Source organism: Rhopalosiphum padi, chromosome 1 (assembly GCF_020882245.1).
Source record: "Rhopalosiphum padi isolate XX-2018 chromosome 1, ASM2088224v1, whole genome shotgun sequence".
NCBI lineage: Eukaryota > Metazoa > Arthropoda > Insecta > Hemiptera > Aphididae > Rhopalosiphum > Rhopalosiphum padi.
In genome coordinates, this window is record NC_083597.1 from 27,746,796 (window position 1) to 27,771,836 (window position 25,041).

At 23.9% G+C, this 25,041-nt stretch overlaps 1 protein-coding gene across 3 annotated transcripts in view; it reads right to left on the reverse strand.

The window, feature by feature from the left end:
* Window positions 1-3,651: 3,651 nt before the first annotated feature.
* LOC132917103 (leucine-rich repeat-containing protein 24) overlaps window positions 3,652-25,041 on the reverse strand; it is a 144,401-nt gene continuing 123,011 nt past the window's right edge. For all 3 annotated transcript variants that reach the window (XM_060977666.1, XM_060977667.1, XM_060977668.1), the window contains one exon: window positions 3,652-8,123. In XM_060977666.1, the coding sequence (XP_060833649.1) occupies window positions 6,195-8,069 (1,875 nt within the window). In that variant the 5' untranslated portion in view covers window positions 8,070-8,123 and the 3' untranslated portion in view covers window positions 3,652-6,194. The remainder of the gene's footprint in view (window positions 8,124-25,041) is intronic.

Consider the following 25,041-nt stretch of genomic DNA (forward strand, 5'->3'; position numbering starts at 1 on the left):
CAAAATATATAAGGAATTTTTTTTTTATTCTAAAAATAACAATAGCAAAACCATAAAATGTATATTAAATAATTATTTTAGTTTTTATAATTTATAAAACAATTTTGGTTTACATTTAATTTAAATAACATTGATTATCCTTCGTCTTTATTGTATAACATCTTTAAAAAAATATATTATGTTAGGTATTATTAGATTGAAAATGTATTTTAAATTCCCAATAAAAAAAAAGTGATATTATATAATACAATATTATTTATTTTTAACAATATTTTAGTACAATTTTGAAAACTTTATATTCCTCTTTTTTAATAACAATTAGGAACCTACTTTACATTTTGAAAAATACCATAAATACAATTCAAACTTAGTTTTACTCAGAATCATGTAATTCAGAAATATAACTTAAATATTGGCTATAGTTTAATAATACAGCAAATTCACTCGCGCGTAATATGCTTTTGCGTATTTTCCAATGTAGGGAACAGGTTCATTCATTTTACGATTTAGAGTTTGGATTTCAAAAATGAGAAAGTTTGTATTTTCTTTGATCGTTTTTGATATAGTAGACTAGTAGAGCATACTTTTATGTTTTATTGTAATTTTGTAAGTAAAGATATATGAAAACTAGAATTATAAACTTAGTTTCTATAAAATATATCATCAATATACATTTTTAACTTTTTCTGCTTATTGTATAAACTACAGCTTTTTTAAATTTATTTTATTAAATATATATTAATAAGAGAGTTTTTAGGGTTTATAATAACTTATTAATTGTCTTTGAAAATGCATGTAGTTTGTTGTACTTTTATTCAATATTTGAAAATCAAATTTAATTTATCCTTTATAGTTTAGTTATAAGAAACTATTTTATTTTTCTAAATGTTATGAAAGATACAGACCAACTTCACAAATCATTGAAGAAATCCCAGCAAATGTAATTCACTTGGTTCTTACGATTGTTTTTCGAATGCAATACATTTAGTATTGCTTTCAGGTTTAAAAAAAAATAATACATCACCAAATGGTTGGACAGGAATCTTTGTATTTTTAACTTTTTCGCTTAAACTAGAACTTATGGCGGTCATCTTAAATTGTTGAATAAAGTAAAAGTAAAACCAATTACTAAAATACCAAATATTATATATTATTATTTTATATTTTATGCAAAAATAATATTCTAAAATTTAAAATAAAAAAGGATTGTAATGTACCTACAAACTTAAAAGTTATGTACCTAATATTATTAGGTATGAATTTTTTATTTATATTGTAGTACCTAACCGACCATTATACTATTATTTCAATAGTGTTGTGGAAATTCAATAAAATAAAACAAATATACTTCATCCTGAAATTATTAATATAATATTATAATGTATATGTGACAGAATAAATTAAAGCTTTTATTAGTTTAAAATCTGTATTTTGTACTTAGAATATACCTAGTTTATAAACTATCAATTTATTATTATTTTAAATATAAATCTTTCTAATGAATAATACGTATTATGAATTTATGATAGTTCAAGGAAAAAGAGAGGTATTAAAATAATTAAATTTGTATATTTCTATAAGTGTGTTTAATTGTACATGTATAGTAAATGAGAAAACTACTTAGTCTAATATAAAATTATAATTTTACAAAATATATTCGTATATTGAGTACACCATAATTGTGTTCAAAGTCAAATTGTTACTGCCCAACATCTGGTGTATAAACATATAGGTAGAGTATTTATTCATTAATTTATTAGTTATCTTAACCTGTCACTTACTTCAAGTAATAAGACGAACACAATTAAAATAATAATAGGTATTTAAGCTGTCAACACACTGTTATACTCTATTGATTAACACGATTCAATCGATCAATTAATTAATAAAGTTTCGATTGTATCAAATAATTAAAGTATATATTAGATTTCTGTAACGTTGATTATTTATTTTTTTATTTATAAAATGGTATCAAAAACCAAATCACAAATTTAATGAATAATGAAATACCAAATTAATATTAAAACTGGTTAATAATATATAATTATATATACTATGATTATAAAAACAAAATAAAAACATTAAACCTGTTGTTATTCATTTTACATAAATTTATTGCGCAGTTTGTTGACCGAAAATAGCCATTGTAATATTACTTATTATTATAGTTTTAAATTAATATTTTGGAAATAATTTTACATTTTATTTGTTATAACAGTTAATACATTTTTCGTATTTTTGAGTTATTGTAAAGTACACCAATATTATAATAAATTATATTCGAAAAGTTTTTGTTCTTTTTTATTTTAGAAACTTTCATGACACCAAACTCAACTTAGTAGACTGTTTATATGAATCGCTTGTATATTTTTTTCTTCCGATATCATACTTGTTTTGTCAGTTATATGACACTTTGTGAGTGCAGAATCTTGTTTACACATTTACCCAAAGATATCAATTAATAACGAAATCGGTAATTTAAGACCTGATTTAGTTAAGATTTCTTTATCTGGAATTAAGTGCGTACATAACATATTTACCTAATAAAAACAATTAATTATCATTGTATAAAATCTAGAATCAATTATTTTATGTAACTCAAATTATTCAAAGGAATTATTTTTATTCGTAGGAATAGCAACTTATTACAATTTACGATTAATAAACATTTATAGACGTTTCCCAACAAAGATATTAATTTTTTGACATTGTTTATGTATGCAAATTTGGTTTACTTTTTAAGTAATTGTTTTTTGCCGAGACGATTCTACGTATATATTATAATATAAACATTTTTATATTGTGAATATGCGATTTAAAATACTTATATTATTTTGAACATTTGATTAATAGTCCATGTTAAAATATTCTTAACACAATAATATCATAAAATGAATCAACACATCGAGTTATTGTCAATATCGCTGATATGAAAATGCACAAGTAAAATGTAAAAAAACACCTCAAGAGCACTTGGCTCAGAAAATAAATAATACATTTGTTTTATGATCACGATAACATATAATATAAATGAGAATAAAACGAAAATAAATGACGGTTAAAATATCAAACTAAAAGTGAAAATACCTATAAATTAAAAATGTATCAAATTAATAATATGGAGCGGATTCAGTTATTGCGCGTATAATAATACAATATCAGTGCAATCGTATTATATTATAATGTCCGCAGTGACCCACTAGATGTTTTATTATTATATGGTTAACATAATCTGAAGAAATAACATGTTTTTTTTGTTATTATTTATAGATATATATTATCGTATATTTATACTTACTGCAGCACAATCGGTCATCATATTGAAAACAATTAATTGTTTAGGTACCTACTTATGAAACATTTAAGTATATTTCATACTAACCTCTGTTTAGTATAGAATAAAGTTTGTTTTTTTATTTGAATTTAAATTTGAATGGATTATAAAATGTGATGATAAAAATAACGAGATTTTTAATTTTTTAATATATATTTTTCATTTTATTTCACATACGATTACAATAAACTACAAATCATGTTTAATAAATATGTAATGAAATATAAACTACAACAAAAAAGAAATTGTGAATTAGATTTTACTTAATTATTGACATACATTTTTACTGTACAATATAATTTATTAACACCAACAAGGAACATAAATGTATTATATTTATATACATACATACTTACGCATATATATATAAGTATATTGTATACGTATAAATATTTATAATTATTTCAAAGCAGACAAAAAATTTCATATTTATTCACAACTATAGAATAATACATTTTTTTTTTTTTGTGACACGTTCACAAAGGAGATAAAAGAATACTTGTAGTGTCGAAAGCAAACAAAACTTAATATAAACATTATAAATAAAATACCTTAAAAATTATTACATTTATTATTTATTTTTACAATAATAATTATTTTTTTTAATAATAAAAGACAGTTTTATATCCTGTAGGTCCGTCTATATGCATTATGCATTCATAAGCTACATTGTCACGTTTACAACACAGGATTTCAATATTATTTATCTACTGGTCACAACCTACAAAAGCCATAATTTAAAAAAAAATTGATATTTTCTGTTTGAAGAATAATATTGAAATACCTAAATAAATGCAAATAAAATACAAGAAAAAATAATATTTTAAAATTTCAAATTCAAAAATTTATTTGGGTATTTCAATGTTTGTTTATTTTTTATTTTTTCATGTGGGTAATTAAATAATATTGTACTTCATCATAATTCATTTTTATATGAAGTTGATAAAATTGTTCATATCAACATTTAAGCAATTATATAATTACTGTTGTGTAACTTAACAAGGCCTACCATCATTATGAAAATAATTATAGTTTTTATATTTAATTTTAATGGACATTATATATGGAGATGTATTAGTATTATAGACAATCACTATTAATCAAAAAATTAAAAATTTTTTTGAAATTATTAAGGATATTATTTTTATGTTATTTAGTAAAATTTGATTTTTAATGGATCTTATATTAATATTTTATGCGTACTAAATAGATATACCTACTACAATAACATGATATGCCAAAACCTACATTTAACATTTTTTTTTTTAATTTTTAATTACTTCTCTTAAAAAATAAAAAAAAAATTATAAATACATTTTTAAATTATATAAGAAAGTAATAAAACATAATTAATTAAAATGATATGTGTAAAAAATATAGTTTAAATTAAATAATACGAATTTCGGATTTCACTATCTCTGAGATTTTTTTAAGTTAGAGGGTAAATAGATAGATACCGATCGATATGGTGTGATGATTTTTTTCACATCAATCTTACTTTTTTAATTTATAGTTAAAAATAGTACAAAGTTAGATGGATGCATATAATTGTTATATTTATTGTCTAATCGTCTTATTTTAAAATTAAATATAAATGTTCTCATTAAACAAAAACAATTTTTTTTAAAAATCAACGGGCAATAATACAGACTATTATACAACTTTTATAATTTAATAGAGGTGTAACAAGAAATATTAACATTTATAATATTATAATATTATCAACTTAATTTTTGTTACTTATCGTGATCTAAAAGGTAAAGGTAAACATTACGATGTTTAAATTAACTGAGGACAATGACGTTTTAAAAATGTTGTTTATACGTTACATTAGTTACCGATCTTTATTAATATAACTTTTATGTTAAATTAATAATGTTATCTGATATAATTTTTATATTATTTTATTGTAATCTTCGCCATGTCATGAAAATTAAATTGTGTCTTATACATTTTATGTTCTATAATGTGTTGTTTTATTATAAATTAATATGGAGAGTTATAGAAAAAAATTCACGGATTATAAAATTAGATTTATTTAATTAAATAATTATTTCAAATTTTAATGATGAATATTAGTTATTAATAATTTACATTCATCATATAAAAGTTATTAATTAAGCTGATAACTTAATGAGATTTCAGGAATTTATGTTCATAAATAATTTTAAACTCAACAATTAATCAAATTACAACCTAATACTATAATAATTAAACAGAAATACAATATATTTATATATTTTCATGAAAAAATGTATATATTTTTTTTATGTATAGAAAGCGATAATAAAACCATGATTAATTAGAAAATAAGATTTTTGATTCCAATTTTAACATAAAATACTTATCGTTTAAGTATTAAAACTATAGATTGTCAAGTTTAACCTACTGACTTCGTAAAAAAAACATATAAACGAACAAACAAATAGTAACAGGACCAAACTTTCATTTATACAATGATTACTTTTTTCTTTCTATTTCTCATTATTATTTATTGTATTCAGGTTTTCCTCTATAATACTATTTTAGTATTTTATTAATAATACTGCCCCCATAATAAATGCCATGTGATTGATGACGGATAATACGACTTAAGCTTTCAATGTTCTGTTTAAACGTCAATAGTAACAATACCTTCTTTTAAATTGTATTTAGCTTTCTGTACAGATTCCAAATGTTATTTTGTTTCAAACATTTTACATAAATTATGGTTTTTTTCTTTTATTTTTGTGTGAATATAGTGTATAATATTGTAAACAATATTGAAATCATACATATTAAATATGTATTCCTTAAAATATTTATCTATTTATACTCCAAAGAATGATTTTTCACAGATACATAAATTATAATTATTTGATTATAGAGCCACGTAGTCAGTGTGTCCAGTACATAAAGGTGGCGGTGGTGGTGGCGGTATATCGTCGGAAGATTCACCACTATTAGAAAGAGATGACAAGTTCGTACAACTTCCCGTTGCTGTAATTCTAGGACCCATGTTATCGTAATGTGGCATTACCGATTTGATGGATTGGTGGTCTATCAATCGTTTTTTCCTCGGCATAGTGGCGTAATATGACGAAGCTGGTGGAAGATGATGGGTTGAGCTAGTACCAACACTAACGCTTTGTTTTTGTCTGTGTTTCATGTCAAGTAAGTCTGGATACCTAGATTCAGGGTCTGGTGGTTCTTGACTCACTGATACTGAAATAAATATATTTCCAAAACCACTGACTGACGGCAGAATACTAGTGGAAAATTCTGGTGGTGGTGGGTACAATGACAAACTAGAATTGGGATCATGACTTTCAATAGTTATGTGAACCGGTTGTTGATCGCAGACGGAGGCCAATGGGATATTTTGTAATGACTGTTCAATGAGCTCCAAGTCCTGGCAAGAAGATCCGCCAAGCATTTCACAGCTCCCGGCTTGTGTGGTCGATATGCTTGCGTCGAGTAGTCGTTTGTCCGCATCGCTAAAACTAGTACTTCCTTTAAAATTTGTCTTACTATCGCGCCGTCCTCCAGATTTTTTTACTTGACATACGCAACATGTCAAGCCTATCAAAAATAATAAAACCGTTGCACTAGCGGCTACACAAACAATAACCAAGTACATGGATTTAGATTTGCTTAATGTCGTAGCAACTGCTACTTCTGGTAAAGCTAATGATACATTGGCTGACATTTGTCCACGTGAATTCCGAGCTTCGCATGTAAATTCGCCAGCCACTACGTCTGAAACATTTAATATGTGAAGGGCACTCCACATTCGATTGTTATCTAACCACGTACGATTTTCATCCATTCGATCCGTATAGTTGTCTATACTATGTCCATTGAAATACCAGTTGACTTCTGGCTCAGGATCTCCGGTCACTTTACATGTAAAAGTAATATTACCGGCATCTTCTAACACACTGTTTCTATCAATCTTGACTACTGGTGGACATGCAAACTCTAGTGGTTTGATATTCTCCCACCGACTGCCCGACAATATATTCGGTTCAATACATGACAACGGGTGTGAATATAAATTTGACGTAACAAACCAGTTTCGAAAACTTCTTAGACGGCAATCGCACACCCACGGGTTCCCGTCCAAAGATAATGTTTTTAATTTTGATATCGGCAAAAATACAGTTTCTGATAACCATTTTAATAGGTTTCCGTTTAAATTTAACGATTCCAACGAGGACAAGTGCAAGAAAGCATCTCTATGAATTCGCTTGATTTGACAGTGTTGTAATTCTAGAGTTCGGAGATGCTGTAATACGGGAAATTGAACTTCTTTAATTTCAGTTAATGGATTTCCATTCAAATAGAGTACACGAAGTCGTTCATTACCCAGAAATGTCTCTTGATGCAATGAACCAATCAAGTTATCACTAAGATCTAGTTCTATAAGTATTTTCAGTTCTCTGAACGCGTCTTTATGGACATTCCGTATTCCGCAACCGCGTAAAAATACTCGTTGCAGATTTAGGAGTCCTACTTTTTTAAACGCGTCCTCCGGTAAGTGGCGTATGTTATTAGAGCTCAAATCAAGTACCTGCATATCTGGATTGAGCGATAAAGGTATATCGGTAAAATCGGCATCTTTGCATAATGCTGTTTTTTTCCCCGAACTCCACTTGCATTGACAAGGGGTTGGACAATCGGCCCAATCTGCAAATATTGTTCCACAATACACCAACACCATGACGATCAGCTGCACTGGCTGGCCACCGGGCATTGTCCACGCATTTGGTCATCTTATCTTTAGTACGTGTTGCCACATAGAGTCCTCCTAAAACAATTACAATTTTTATAAGTAAAATATAATTTAAATATATTTATACATATTATGTATTAACGTGGTAGAAATTGATAAAATATTTATGTGTTTTGATAAATGTCAGTGTTTAAATATCGATTTAAAACAAATATGCTTAAATTTACACCACACTCTAACCACTTTAATAGTTACACTATATTATTATGTACAAATAGTAATGAACTTGCTTATAGATATTATTATTATGTTACCATTAACTTATTTTCTTTTATATAACATGAGCTAAATAATCTACTTAGTATTTTTTATGTGTTAAAAGACTATTTTTGTTGTTCTTTTTGAAATCTTTGTATATGCAATGAAATGAGCTAAACTTTTAGATATCATTAATATTTTCACTTATCCTTATTGAATTAATAAAATTATATTTTTTTTTTAGTGATAACTCAAAATTCATTTTTTTTTTTTACCTATATATATTAAAATATGATGAAAATATTGCATATAGTTTTGTAAAAATAAATTGGTATTTTGTTTTGGCAATAGACTCTAGCACGCACCCCAAAGAGTACAACGATTGAAATCAGCTGTCGCGGTCGTACAGATGTTCTTATTTCGATCAGGATTTTTCATAAATGTACGCCAAATAAAAATAATCAGAATCAATCTGGTAACAAACTAATGTATTTTATTTTCTTGATAAAAAATATAACCGTGAAATTATTATATTACAAATAATTAACTTTTATCATTTAATGTTAAAATATGAAATTAATTATTACACAAAAGTGTGTAGAAATTATAAATTTAAATTTTGATTTTGAAAACTTTGCTTTTCAAAATAAAATGTTTCTGCATAATTTATTTATATTTACTTGTTCACGTATATATAATTTCTGTCGTCTAAAAATAAATAAATAACAAAAGACAAACTAGGGATTTTGGAACAAAATTGCAGGTAAATTTTCATATGTATTAATATAATTTATTGTTGAAGTCTTGGGTGGCAGTCTTGGAGGGGGGTTACACACAGCACCGCTGCTTGTATCTAACATAACATAATAAATTGTCATTCATTATATAATGTTATTGAATAATTTAATTATAATTTTTTTTTTAAATGATATTTGCAATATTTTAATAGGAATTATATTATTTTTAAATTAAATTTAATTAATTTTTTTTATTTATTTACATTATTGTAATATTGTTATAATATTTACAATATTACATATTGTAACATACAATTCAAAAGATTTTTAATTTAATAATATTAAAATTAGATTAAGATATTAATGTATTTGTACGTTATAAATTAAAAATAATTGGCATATAATTTAAATAATTTAACTATAGTTAATAGTTGTAATATTTATATTTCTTATACTTTATGATTCAGTATTATTTTTAAAATTATCTTAACCTCAATGAATCAAAATTTCAATTCAATAGATAATTGTATATTGTTATTATCAAATTAATTTAGATCAATTATAAAAAAAAAACACAGTAGATATGATATATTACATTCCAATTTTTATTCAAATTTATATAACAAATCTATGTATATATTCGTATTTATAATAATTTTATTAAAATTAAATACCTATATGGCTTAAAGTTAATTTTTAATTAATTTCTAAAAATGATACACGCCTTATAAAAATAAAATATATAAAAATATAAGATTCAACAAATTTATGTTAATAAATCTTGTATGAAATCATATTAATAATATTAATAATAAAGTATTGTGTCATAAGAAATGTTGAAAACTACGCCCGTAACAGTAAAAACCATTCGTTTTGGTTGATGAAAGGTTAACAGAATAAAAGGAATTCAGATTTCCCTACAGGCTCTCAAGATTCGTGATTTCATTATGATATTATATTCGTCAGTTTATCAAGAAACCGAACATTAACAAAGCAAAACACGGTGCATTTAAAAACAGGTACCTATGAGATCTGATTGCACTATTGTTTTTGTATGGTCAAAGTTTTCTTCATTTCTACCAAGAAGAAAATCAAAAACTAACATCGTTAAGCTTTAATACATGTACATTTTCTATAAAAGTTATTACATTTTTCTGTAACTGAGTTGAATTTGATAAGCCTATATATTCGCTATTATCTTTTATTGTAGATACATTGAATCGAATAAAAAAAAAGTTTGAAAAATATCGTGAATAAATAATACTGTTATGATGTGGTTATATGAATAGTGACTGGATTTTTGGCAAGGTTAATTTTGTAGACGAAATATTATATGCAACCATATAATTCAAAACTAGTAATGCATAATTAATAATAATTAATTTAAACATAATATTATTATGAACATGATGGTAATTATTTTCTAAACTCTGTAGTTCAAAGTCATAACTCTAATCTTTATATTCTCTAAATATAATAATTAACTGTATATATTGACGCTATAATATACTAGCAGTATTTAAAAATGTTATATAGCTTGCGGCTTTCATTCTATATATTCTCCATAATTGTACAGTTACTATAAGTGACAAAAATTTGTGTATAAAGTGTTAGCAGTTTGTTTATTTTTCAGTGTTTGCTTTTTATGCGTATTGCATGCTTATATTTGGTTTAGACGTTATTATATAAGTAATGTTGATTGATAAATTCTTATTTTCATACAACATATATATATAATTAACAGTCAAATTTTAAAATAAAATATTTGGTTTATTCACATTACAAACATTTACTTTGTAAAAACACAAAGTAGTAAATAACTTGTCAGAAATGTTTGTTTGTTTGAAAATTGAACGTGAAATAAGTGTATTATTAAAAATAAAATATCTAATTTTTGTACATACAATCTGTTAATTGTTACTTCGATAAACTACTGATTAACTACTCAGTAACTTGTTTTACCTAAGTCACGAGTAAAATAAATTTTCTTTTTACTTCTTATAATGCTTATCGTAGAAAGAAGAAACATTTTACAAATTGTATATGTATTTAAAATATACTATATTATATGTATATTAGTATATTATATACTCGTATATATTAATAAGTGTGACAGATAAAATAAAACGCCCTGTAAATATCATTGGAATATACAGAATTATATTTATCTTGAATACTATTTATGATTTTTCAGATATTTAAATTATTCAAGTACAATTAGTTTGAGTGAAATTACAAAAATGTTGGATGTGTTCACTTGTGGTTTTTAGTTATTTTTTCAAATAATGAAGTTTACAGGGAAACCAGAGATTATTGTAGTATATTCTATGACTGGATAAACCGTTGTAGAGATTACCTCTAGACACAAAGTAATTTTGAAAAGAACACAACTTCTTAGAGGAATTGGTAAAATAATACAAATTGACGAAGGACTATTACGTGGTGCGAGAAAAAAATAACAAGGGTCGTCTTGATACGCCGATTTAAAAGCTGCACTCGTATCTATGAATGTTCGCGTAGAGTTTTATATAGTTGTGCTATCATTACTTTTTAAAAATATGTGGTAGTATAAGCCACATACGTTCTATAGTATACTATATCCACATTTTTTCTACACTGTAGTAACACTGGTAAAGTTGGTTGAACTTAAAATTATAATTAGCATTTTTGATTTCAAAATAAATTAATTTAAGTACTTAATAATTGACCCATCCAATTGTATATCGTTAAACAATTTATAAATCTATATTATAATATGTGTAAAAAACAAATCAGCCTGATTACCAGCTGTCACGATTTTTATTTTAATAATATTTATTTAATATTCCGACGTCTGTTCATCCTACAATATGACCCGAACATAATGTAGAACGTAGTGGTATCAACGAATTAAAGAAAAAAAAAATTTTTTTCCAGTTCCATTTCTATTACTACACGCCCCGTTTTTACCCTTGAGAGACCATCAATGATGAATATTTTAAGCAAATCTAAAATCCAATTTTATCAACAAAATGTCTTTTTGCAATTTCACTAACTTGAAGAGATGTATGATTTTCATATTTTTAAAGTTGAATAATGCACATAGTATTATATAGTATAAAATATAAATACATAAGAACTGTAACATCACTGGTCTTAAGTTTTAACTTTCATTCTATGTAATTTTTTATTCATACATAACATTCACTTGTTATACATTAGAATCTCCGTTGGTAATTTTGTCAATATTAATAACACACCTAAAAGCTGCATTATAATATGCTGCCTCAAGAGAAATAAGTGTATTATTTGGATTACTTAGAAACTTGAATACATAAAGAGTATTTCAAAGTTGCATGCACTAAAGATGGCGTATTACGTACTAAACTGTTAATTGCTTATGGTATTGTGGTTTTATAATGCGTATACACATCCATAACCATTTAGGACCACTCCAAATACCTATGTTATTCAAGATTATAGCCAAGGTGTATAGGAATTTCAAATGCAATACACGATATTATTATATGTATTTACTTAAAATGTGTATTTTATTTTTAAAACAACTTTTACTTTAACGTTGTAATTAATATTCAACTATTCTAACTTATGTTTAAAAAAATATGGTTTTAATATCCTATTACTTTTTATAAAAATATTTAAAGTAGCTAATAAAGTAATAACCAACTGGTTTTTTGTAAACTCTGAAATTATTTGATCACATCAAAAATATTTTTTGTACTTTACAATAAAACATACTTATCATCAATTATCTTGTATTATTTTACTATTTGCATCATCCATAGGTAAAGTACAATATTTAACGGTATAATATACTATATATTATACCATATATTAAAAATAAACTATTCAGTATTTACTAGTTATTAGTAATAAAATACCATAGGCCGTACAATTATAATTTTTTTTTCAAGATTTTCAATATAATATATTGTATGTCATATATTTAGTTTTAAAAACGTATTAAGAGCGATCTTTTATGTCTGTGCGTGTGTGTCTTATTTATTTATTTATTTATTTTAATGCGATAACTTGTTGTAGAATAAAAAAAAAATAAACGTATTCAATAAAAACTTTTAAACTTTATATAAAAAAATATACCAATACATAATACAAGCAATATATATTACCTCGCTTTGCCCTCAATCGCAGAATAAACAAAGTGATTAAATACACATAAAGATGGTTATCTATAATTATAGTTATGTTTACCAGTTATTACAGTAAACTGACCCTTATAACAAATTTTGAGAAAATTTAATTAAGTACCCATTTTGAGAGAATCTCCATGCTAGTATAACTTTACTGTCAATATATTCTAAGAAAATATAAGAAAAATATTGACTGTACCGTGTTTTTGATTGTGTAATAATATAACAAACATTATCAAGTATATAATATGTTAGGTAACTCTAATTTTATAAGTAAATACAATCAAATGGTGATCGATCCTTTCGTTATAAATTGTAACACTGTTCACGTCACTCGAAACTCGAAGTATTTGTACTGTAGACCACGTCGTGCATATGTCTTTGCCTTAATCTAGCATATAAACCTTATCCTATAACGCATTTAACGTACTGTGTTGGGGCCTTTAGCCAATATATTTTACATGATACATGGGTTACAGAACATGGTCGGTTTCCTCAGGTCGATTGTTGGCATATACGCTACATATAGCGGGGCACCTATACCCAGTACTAACTATATAGTTGTTTATCCTTACAACAAAAGCTAAACGTACGCAAACTATAAATTTCTCCAAATCTCACCTACTACGGCCAAGTATGGGGCTCAAATCTATTACAACGTGACTGGAGTCGAATAGGGGCAGTCTAAAATGTGTTTTTACGGACATTTACTGGCACGCTGTGTTTAGTGAATAATATTACTTTAAGAAAGTCAGCAAAAGTAGATTATATTCGCAAGCAAATTTTTAAAGCTTCAATGAACCTTTTCAACAAAGAGCATAATTCTAGACACATATATTATATAGTTCCTCGAAGATCCCACTATAGAATGGAAGAAAATAATACCAAGAAATCTTATTTAGACTCCACTTAAAAATTCTATAAACAAAATCCAGCCATCGAGTCTTGCTCCAAGGAATGGTTTTATCCAAAAATTAAGTAAAATGAAAAAAAATGTCTCATACAAATAAAAATTCAGTCGATAAATTCGATCAACAGCCCAAATCTGACGGGGATCTGTGTGAATACTCGTAACTTCATTTGAAGAGTTTGATGAAAATGAGGGAACAGCATCAACAACATTACAGCTCACTGGCCAGACAGAGTCGTCTGAACAATGCATATTTTACCTATCTCAAATCCCAAATATATGCGCGTATAGTTTTATATACTGCAGTGTAGTTTTACAATACCTATTTAGTATTGACATTTTTCAGTCAACATAAAATTGTTTTTGAACGCAACTATATATTATATAACATATTATTATGTGTAACTCTTACACTATAAATTGTCTATAATATCTAAGTAACTAATATAAATTAAATTTGTTTTTGTATTTATTTTAGTTTTACATTAACCAAAACATATGTATAACATATTGTTATAAATAGAAGTTAATGTACAACTAAAGGCACTAAGTATAATAACGTATAATATACAGAGTGTAACAGGACTACTTAACATTTGTAATGGAAGTTTGTCAAATAGTCTTGTTACACCTTATATACATTTTACTGTATCATAAGAGATGTTCCCATTTAACATTAAATTATATGAAATTCAGTATGAAATATTTAAGTAGATTGAATATTGTTTTTAGTAATTGTACGCATGTATTAGTTGTAACTGAAACAAAAAAAAAAAAAAAGCAATATAGGACCTATTATTATTATTTCTTTAAACCGGTTCGTACGAATCAGTCGACACATTACAACATTTAGTTCTTGTTTCACGCATTATGCGTTGAATAATAACTCGTAATACTTTTAAGTTACAAGTAGTAACATTCATATAAGTCATAATAATCGTGATATAGTAACTCTAAATCGCCACAAGCTTTTTACGTAGGCAAATTAATCAAATATCCAGTTTGACAGTCACTGAGTAAAACAAATTCTATTATAATTTATAGACCTTTTATAATGTACCTTTTGTTTTAATATTTTATATAACATTTAAATACTCAATGAAACATGTTTAATAACTTAATTGTTTTATATCAGTTACCTATACCATCACTATTAGTGACGATGTTATAACAACATAAAATTTAAAATAATTATTAAAGTAATTTTAATTTATTTTAAAGTTTAATTATACCATATTTTTCTATCTCATTTTAAAAGTCTTAGAAATGTGTAATTATTTTTTTCACGAGATTTTGTATTATTACGATAGGTATTAATATTAAAAACTTTTCAGTATATTGAAATTTCGTTTTTAAGATACTTTAGTTTTTTATAACTCCACGTTTTTTACAACCCACGTAAATTGTGTACATAAACCTATTATAGCTATCTAATATTTTAAATATTAAGCATTATTTAATATACAGCAATAATTGTTTATTATTTAACAGTTAAAATAATATTAATAACTTTATTAAGTTTCCATATGTATTATTAAGTATATTTTAATACATTTAATATTTGTGAACTTAACAAAATAAAAAAAATAATTTTAAGAAAACAGTTGAACATTTTCACTGATGTAATCTTAAAACCAACTGGCTAAATAGTCTGTATATTTTTATAGCTATATCATAAACATATTTTAATATATAATTAAGTGTTCACTGTTGACTGTTCATATGCAAATATGTAATTTAATTTGTCAATGAAAATATAATAACTGTTGGTGGTTAGTCTATTATAATATTACTGTATAAGTATATAATTGTTACCTTCTCGTAACTAGAAATGTAAACCAGTTGTGTCTCACTGAGTCACCGTACACACACAAGAAAATAAAAAAAAATAAGGTTATTTATTCTTTTAAACTAATGGAAATATATAATAAATTATAATTAACACATCATTTATTGTTAAATAGTGCGCATTTTTCATCATATGTGAGCAATATGGATTATGGCTTAAGACTATTAATTATTATCTATTATAAAAATAATTATCTAAAAATAAGCATTATACCTACTTAATAATATTATTAGTTTTTTTGTTATAAGTTTCAATCGATCCGTGGTACATTTTTTTATTAATTTTTTATTATTAATGGTAAAAAGTTATCCAAACAGTTTGCAACCAAATATAATAAAGAAATCAATTATAAATTTAATCGTAAAGATTCAAATAAATCGTAAAGTGTATCGATGATATCTTTCAAGAAAAAAAATCACGTCATTGTTAATTCTTGTATCAAAATATTTCTAAAATATACAAAGGTATAACATCAAAAGTACCTACACTACACAAAATATTATATTATAATATATACATTCATAGTAGAAGGTACATCATAACCAAATACCTATTTACATGTTTCGAAGATTGAAATTCGTATGTTATAGAATATATTTTGTAATATGATATGCCTAATAATCATTTCTTTCTTACATTTTTTTTCTTAATACGCCACAGACAATTTATTGATAAATAATATACTAGCCAACTAACTCACGCTATACCAGTTTGTGTGAAAATAATGAACAACATTTTAATTAATTATTAATAATAGTATTCACACTTGGGAACTTTGTTAGGTAATATCGTTTTACTTAATTATTTTCTGTTAGCTTTGCTGTAACCAGTTGTCCTTTATAACCCAATAGTTCTAGAGCTAGCATTTTAAATGGATATCTTGTCACTAGTAAATTGTTAGTAATAGACAATAATAGTTAAGCCCCTCTAAACTGAATTCATGTGTGTTTTAATATTTCCTGTCTGTTAAAACATGTTTTAAGCATTTAAAAATATATTTAATAATGCAATTACAATAAATTGCAATAAAGGCACATTATGTTATTAAATAGGTTATTGATTTATGAACTTGTAGTTTGTCGTATATTGGTACATATAGAAGCTATTTGAAAACCACACTGCCATTTGACCCAACCACAACATTGCACCCAACAAATTTATATGATAATATTATATTATTAAGTCAGTAGGTGGCGTAGATACTCCCACTGTTGATTTAAATACCACACCGGTCTGGGCGTCTGGCTTACTCTGTGTGGTTGTACCTCCACTACTGATAGGAATAAACCGGTTATCAATAATTTTAAATCAAGACTTGAATTATAATTAAATTCTATAATAAAAATATCATTTTTCTTTCTACACCACGAGCACTTACCGATAAATTAGATCTATCCCGATTTTATAGTTAAATGCCAGTATAATATTAAAAAAGTCGTGAATATAGAATACTTGAGATAATAATGATAATAATCTAAGTGAGTGACTATTAAATCTTCCGGATACACATTGTATATTAATGGCATCGATCGTAAATTCGTAACTAAATATTATTAATAACAAAAATATATACCTTAATTTAAATATGAAATTTATAATGAAATAATCATATTAATTTGACAACTGAAAAGTATATATGTAAGTGTATTATATCTGAAAACTTATATGGAATCATAATATTATGGTATTATTATCTTTAAAAAATAAATACAAATATAGTTTATTATTAAATAAATAACATTATTTTAAAATATTAAGCCGAACATTTTTTTCGCCATATTTTTAGTTTTTGTTAAAATGATTTGTCGACAACACCATTATTCTGATCTTCTAGAAAATAACCATTTTAAGTTTTTTCGGTACCGTTTTATCGGCGGTGTTCCTCATAACAGATTTTTAATTAAACACATTATGTGATATTATAAAGTTTAGTAATTTAAGTTTTTGAACATGAAAAATGTATATATATATATATTGTATATTATATATTTGTGTGTGTGTCTGCACTCTGCACGTTACATTATTAATGTATGTTTGTATAAAGAATAACAAAACTGATATACCTTTTAAAAATTACTTTTCCGGTAAAAAAAAATATATATATATATTTTATATGTCAATTTATATTTTATGCTAAAATTAAATTATATATTACTCTAAAATATCTTTATATTTTGTTAAAAACTTTAATATTTAAGAAAAAATAGTTATTTATTGTAATCGTGTCAGTGGTGCATGAATTTACATTTTTTTTTAGTTCACAAATAAAATAAAACCTCAACATGTTTTTTAAAAAATAAGTTACAATTTATTATTGAAAATGTTTATTTTTTGTAGTAAAAAATATAATGCGTTCTTTAAACTTAGTTAAATTATTGAAGTGTGATATGATTGATTTTAAAAAACAATTATGTATTATTAATTATTGAAAACGTGCTTCAAGAAAAAAAAATGTATACTTTTATAATATTAATTTCATATTTTGCACCATCATCCAATATAATCTAGTCACTTATATTATAATATATTAAACTAAATTTTCTTATAATCATAAAAATAGGATCAGAAATAAATAAAAATAAAAATAATACAATACTATTGAAGGAGGTTTAGCAACTTTATGAAGAAATGTTTATGCAATCAAGAAACGGATGATGTTAACTTAAAATGACAGTAAAAATGTCAAGATTTGAGAATGTAGTTAGATAAATTTCAGGTATAAATGGAATGGTTTTTTTTTAGGGACTATAGTAGTATGAAACATTTTTTTATGATTTTAAAATGAAACAGAGTGCACGTTTTGGAACTTTGTTACACGCATAATTGTGAATTCGTTTTGATGAATGGTTGCAACAACTCTTGTCACAATAAGATTGAAAACTGAAATATTTACTTTTAATGTGTAATTTGTGGCATTTAATATCATTATTCATTTTACAAAATTTAATTTAATTCAAGTAAAATGTTAATTATCATCCTTAAATACATTTATTAATTAGTTCAATATTATGGTATGATGGTTATGGGTGTTTAGAAATATTAAAATGCGCGTTGTTGCTTTATTCGAATAAACTATAGTTAAGTATTACTAATAAAACATCTGTGTATTTAGAAATAATTTAATGAATACTTTTAAAATTGAGTAAAATTGAGTATCTACCTGTAAGTAAAAAATGACCAAGTATTGGAGACTCCAACTTTTGAAAGGTTGTTAGAAGAATATTCTAAGACTTAAACTTTTAAAATTATAAGACTGTAGGTTAAAACTGTCGCGTAAAATAACACAATGAATATAATGTTGATATAAATATTTATCAAAAACGAAAATACCTCAAAACGACCAGTGACTAAAATTAGTAAAAATTCTTAAGCAAAATTTTTCAGATTTTTACACGCCGTTAACAATGAAAGGAAATCCGTTAAAAGGATATGAGTTTTGTACGAAAAAAGAATGATGTAATTTATAATAAGTTTAATTCATAGTTACGTATTTTTAGATTGAATAGAGAAACTCGATTATAAATTTTATTTTGCCATCCGTTGTGGTTTACGATCGATATGCTATTGTCTGTCCCATTTAATAACGTAACGTTGGTCGATGTACGCAAAATATTTTTCAAAACTTCTAAAAGTTAAAAGGAAGAAAGAACTAATGAAACTTTTGTTGCCAGTCATATTTTAAAGTCAACAATATATTTTTTCTGGCTTATATTATTTTTGTTTTATTTAACAATATTTCTCTTGCATATTTTAGACATTTTGTTTTTCTTTTATAATAATTATTAAATAAAGTGACCGGGTGTTGCCATGTTGCCCACAGCTCACCTCGTTGCGAGATAGTGGTAATAATTGTATTATTTATTTTAATGTTAACTGGCCAATAATGAAATATTGTTTTAACACGTCATACTTAAATAAGACTTTTATAATTTTTTCGGAAAATGCGAGAAACTTAATTTTTTTAAAGTATTGACTTAGCTTTATTTACGATCTATACCTGATAGTATTAGTAGTATTACATAACACTTTTAGAACCTACGTACTCATTTGAATATGTGAAATTAATACAAAAATCGATGCAAATTAAAACATATAGTTACCTCATGTCGCTTGAAAAAAAAATAATAAACATACTCACATTTTGAATATTTTAAAATCATCCATAATTTAAATAAATCTCTATAATATATTATAAGCATTGTATAATTTTTAAATAGATTATTATTAAAATTTACTTATAATTATTATTTTTATAATTATTGACAGTCTTAAAATTACAATAATTATAATTACTTATATAATAATATTTTTTTTTTTAACAATAATACCTACAGTTTAATAAACCTTTATATGATTGTTTTCATACCTTACAAAAATAGCAGATACATGACTGTAATAATAATTTATTTTAATCGATGTTTTAAATTTTAATTATAATATTAAAGCTACTATTCGAATTCATTGTTTATATTATTTATATAATTTTAGAGTTAATATTTCAAGAAATTATAGAATATATTTTCATAAAATTTTAGTCAATGTTAGCTAGGTACGACAAAATTGGGTGATTATTATTAAAATTATTTTATAAAATAATAATTTGATTGGAGAAATTAAAGCAAACAATTATGTGTTAATAATTTTAATTGAATTACTTATTTTAAATAATATTTAAAACCAAAATTATTATTATTAATTTAAAAAAATTAAATATAAGTAAGAAATTGGATCAACTATCTTGAGGCATTTTTTAATAATAATAAAAATGTTTGATTTGTACATGATTCATAATAATATATTAGTTTACTTAATGGTGTTGTTCCATTACCTGTGTTTTATTTGTAAATGTGGAATTTTTAAGGATACTTACTATAAAGTTACTATATCTATCTTACTTAAATTTAAACTTATCGCAATAAATACATCAAAATAATAGTCATCCCAAAAAACTCAAATTTGATAGATTTTATTTTATTTTTTATATTTAACGATAGATTTTTTCGTTATTATTAAACTTAAATAACACAGTTTTGTAACTACCAAAAATCCATATATTTCAGTTTAGAATACGACGAGTATATACTAGGATAGAATATGTTCAGAACAAATCTTTTTACTCATCCTAATAATATATAATGAACATAATAGCAAACGATACACAAATAGCATTGTATGAAGATTTTAGTGTTTTGAATATTAAAAAAAAATTATTTAAAATAATCTTAAAAAAAAAAAAAAAATTATAAAAATAATAATATGTATCCTATTATCATTGTGCTATAGAGTCGGTACATAAAAAAAATAACTATTCTATACATTGGCCCGAAAACAAGCTCACGCAAACAATATGAATTATTTGGTTGGTACAAAACTATTTAACACCAAAATATTTAGATAAATTACCACTAAATATTATTACGTGTATTAAAATATATATATATAAATATAAATTATATTTTTTTCACATTATAATTTTTATTTAGATTTATTGTTTACATTATATGCAATATAAAGTAGAATAGTACGTCACTATGCCTATTGATTTATATTTTAACTTACAACTTATAACTAAGCGTCATATGTCATGAAAAATGTATCTATAATAATATATTATAACTAGATCTCCACAGGAGTTTATTCAGTAAGGCCCAATATTCTCTAGTGAAATCAAAATATTAATACAATTATAAAATGTTTCTAGTTCTTTAATACAAACTGAAGAATTAAGCATAACTCATATTAGTTAGGGAAATCCTAAACATATTTTGCGTCTTGAAAACGCAGGATTTTTAAGGGTATACTTTAATGGTTACTATATTATTCAATTTTAAAGTTATTATAATAATAAATAAACCACGAAAATGTTTGTCCTAAAAAAACCCTTATTTTGTTATGTCACTCAATTCTCAATAACCGTGTGTTATATAAAAATAAGGGTTTTAAAGGAAGATAAATCTCGTGAGAAATTCCTTATTTATTAAAATAACAATTTAGGATTTTTAAATTATAAGCGAAGCGATGAATGTTTTTATTTTACAATGGTGTGTTTTTTATGCTTTTATTTTGTATCTGTTTACATGATAAGTAGTTGAAAAAATGTTTCGATCTTTAACCTTGAGAGTGATTTCTACTACCAAAATAATCTTATTTTCCCTATAAATGCCGATAAATAATTATATGATGATTTATAATGCTTGAAGGCTTAATACGAAGTTCCACATAATAAAAATAAAATAATAGAAATTTAAAGTTAGAATTTTTAATGAAATGCGTAAGATATTGGACGTTTGCAAATTATTTTATAATTAAAAATTCATAAAATTTTTCTTTTTATATTTAAGATTTGAAAATTCATGATTCATCGTAAGTTTTTTTACATATAATAAAAAAATAAATTACCAGAAAGTTACATTAATTTTTCATGAGCGTTTGAAGTTAAACATTTTATAACATTGGATATTCACCCGTAAAATAACTATTTCTCATCCTCAATCGATTTTTGATATTTTCTTATAATTCAAAAAAAAAAAATATATACATAACCATAGATACTTTAAATTATCACCATATGTCCATATTTCTCGTATTATCATTTTATACATATGGTATGATTTTCTTATGATATTGACTCTTTATGAAATATTTATACATATTTAACATTTAATTTTTTAATTTTAATAAATAACAACAATAATTTTCTTCTTGTCGAAAATACTGAAAACGTAATGAGCACATGTTTCCTTAAAAGTTTTTACTACAGCTGTTTAATAATAATAAAAATACTTAGGTATAGTTTTTTTGCTTATTATTATAATAAGCCTCAGAATCTGAGTGGTTTTGCTGACAAATTATTACTTATATATTAATTAGTTTTTTATTCTTTACAATAATGACATGAATAATCTAAAAATTTTAAAAGTAAATTATTTATTACTGTAATATTCAAAATTAAAATTAGATAGATATCGTAACTTGTATAAGTAACTATTAAAAACCCATGATTCGCAAAACGTATAATAGATTGTTGTTTCAATTCACTATAGTATAATTTTATTATGGTTGTTATTGCTCAAAGTGTAATATGAAACATTCATGTATATTTTTTAGTTTTTTTTTTTTAATATGTGTACCGTTAATTAATTATTTTTACTTGTTATTTTATAACGACCTAATGATTTGTAAAGGATCAAATAGTATATTGACATTTTTGAAACAAACTGTTATATATTATTTTAAATGGGATAAAAAAAAAATTAAAGCCAACATTCTGTAATATTAATACTTATGTGCAATATACTCACTATAGATATTCTTCCATAATATAGTATATTATCATTCCTTTTACAAAATATGTTTTTCAAATTTGTATTATTAATTATTATTATATTATAAAATATATATAATTGTTTAAATAAATTGCAATGCAACATTATGACTATAGTTGCATATGTGTAGATATATATATATATTATTTGTATAGGTATAGTTTAATTGTATTTATATTCAACACAAACCTAAACTAAATATTTTTTATGAGTAAATAGCCACTTTGAAAAGAAAAAGTGTACCCAAATTCTAAGAAAAAAGTTTTCCAATTTAATTAAAAATAATTATACGATTTTATCTTGCGTCAAGATAAGTGAAGTGAGACAATTGACCAACATCCAGTGTCTGTATCTTGTCTGCTTTATAATTTTAATTAAATGTCTATATAATTTAAGATAAAATTCCTTTAAGGAAACTGATTATAAGGACGTAATTCATATATAATTTGATATTTTATGTGGTAAACTTTTTATATAGTATTAATACTAATTGATTATACAATAAGATTTTTTAATTTAATTTACTATTCTTATTATTTTATAATAATGTACTTGGCTATTTAGGTTTTTATAATTTTCAAAATATGCTATTTTTGTGCTGTTTATAAAAATCTATCTTTTTTTTCAATTTTAATAACATTTTTATTTAAAAGTCAAAATCCTTAAACATTAAATAAAACATTTCTCATAAGTTTTAAAAAAAAAAAATTAAATCACACAATCTCTTTATAATATAGTTAAATGACATTATTTAATGAGAATCAATATTATTTTTAATCTAATATATTTGGTAAAAAAATAAATAAATATAAATTTAATACAAAACTAATGGTTCTTGTAGCTTTGTGTTTAATAAGTAATATAATGTATATAAATATATACCAACATCATAATTTCATTCTTCAAAACTTAAAAAAGAGAATACAAAATATTTTTATATATTATATTTTTATTTATATATATATATATATACCTATACTTTTATTTTTAGTGATCATAAAAATCGTTTTACTTGAGTCCACAAATAAATAAATAATTAATAAACAATTTAGAATATCAGTATAAATACAAAGAAAGATATTCCATGAAATATAATTCAAAAGTTTAAAATATGATAAACAAAGTTTTAATTTAAATAAAAATAAAATTACATACCTATAGCAAAAAAAAAAAATGATTAAAAAAATGCGGTTTGACAATTTTTAGGACGAAAATTGTATTTCAATATCATTATTTTACATTAGATCGAATCCTCAGTAGATTTCCTTAAGTGCTATAACTCGAATAAATAAAATATAAGTATCAGGTTTCAAATATAGAATCAATGTTTTATGAAATCGTATAAATCACTTAAATATTCGCATTTCGCTGAGTAGGGTATTTAGAAAAGGGGAGTTGGTGAAATACTGCAGTTTCAATCGCCATGTCCTCATCGCATTGACCTAATTTTGTTTTTGATAATTTATAGACGTTTTAATAACTTTATTCAAATTCAGTTTTTTGACTCAGTTGATTATATTATGACTTTAAGGTACACATATAGATTAATTATATTTATATATAAGTACATATACTATTATGTGATACATATTGGACACATTTTTAAATATTTATTTTTTAATTTTAATTGGATTTTGTAAGAACCGATTTAAACTTATACAAAAAGCTTAGAAATTTTAAAACATATAATATGCAGTTGATACATGTGTTTACAACACTATAAATATATACGATATAAGAAAGTCTATTCAATAATGTATTGC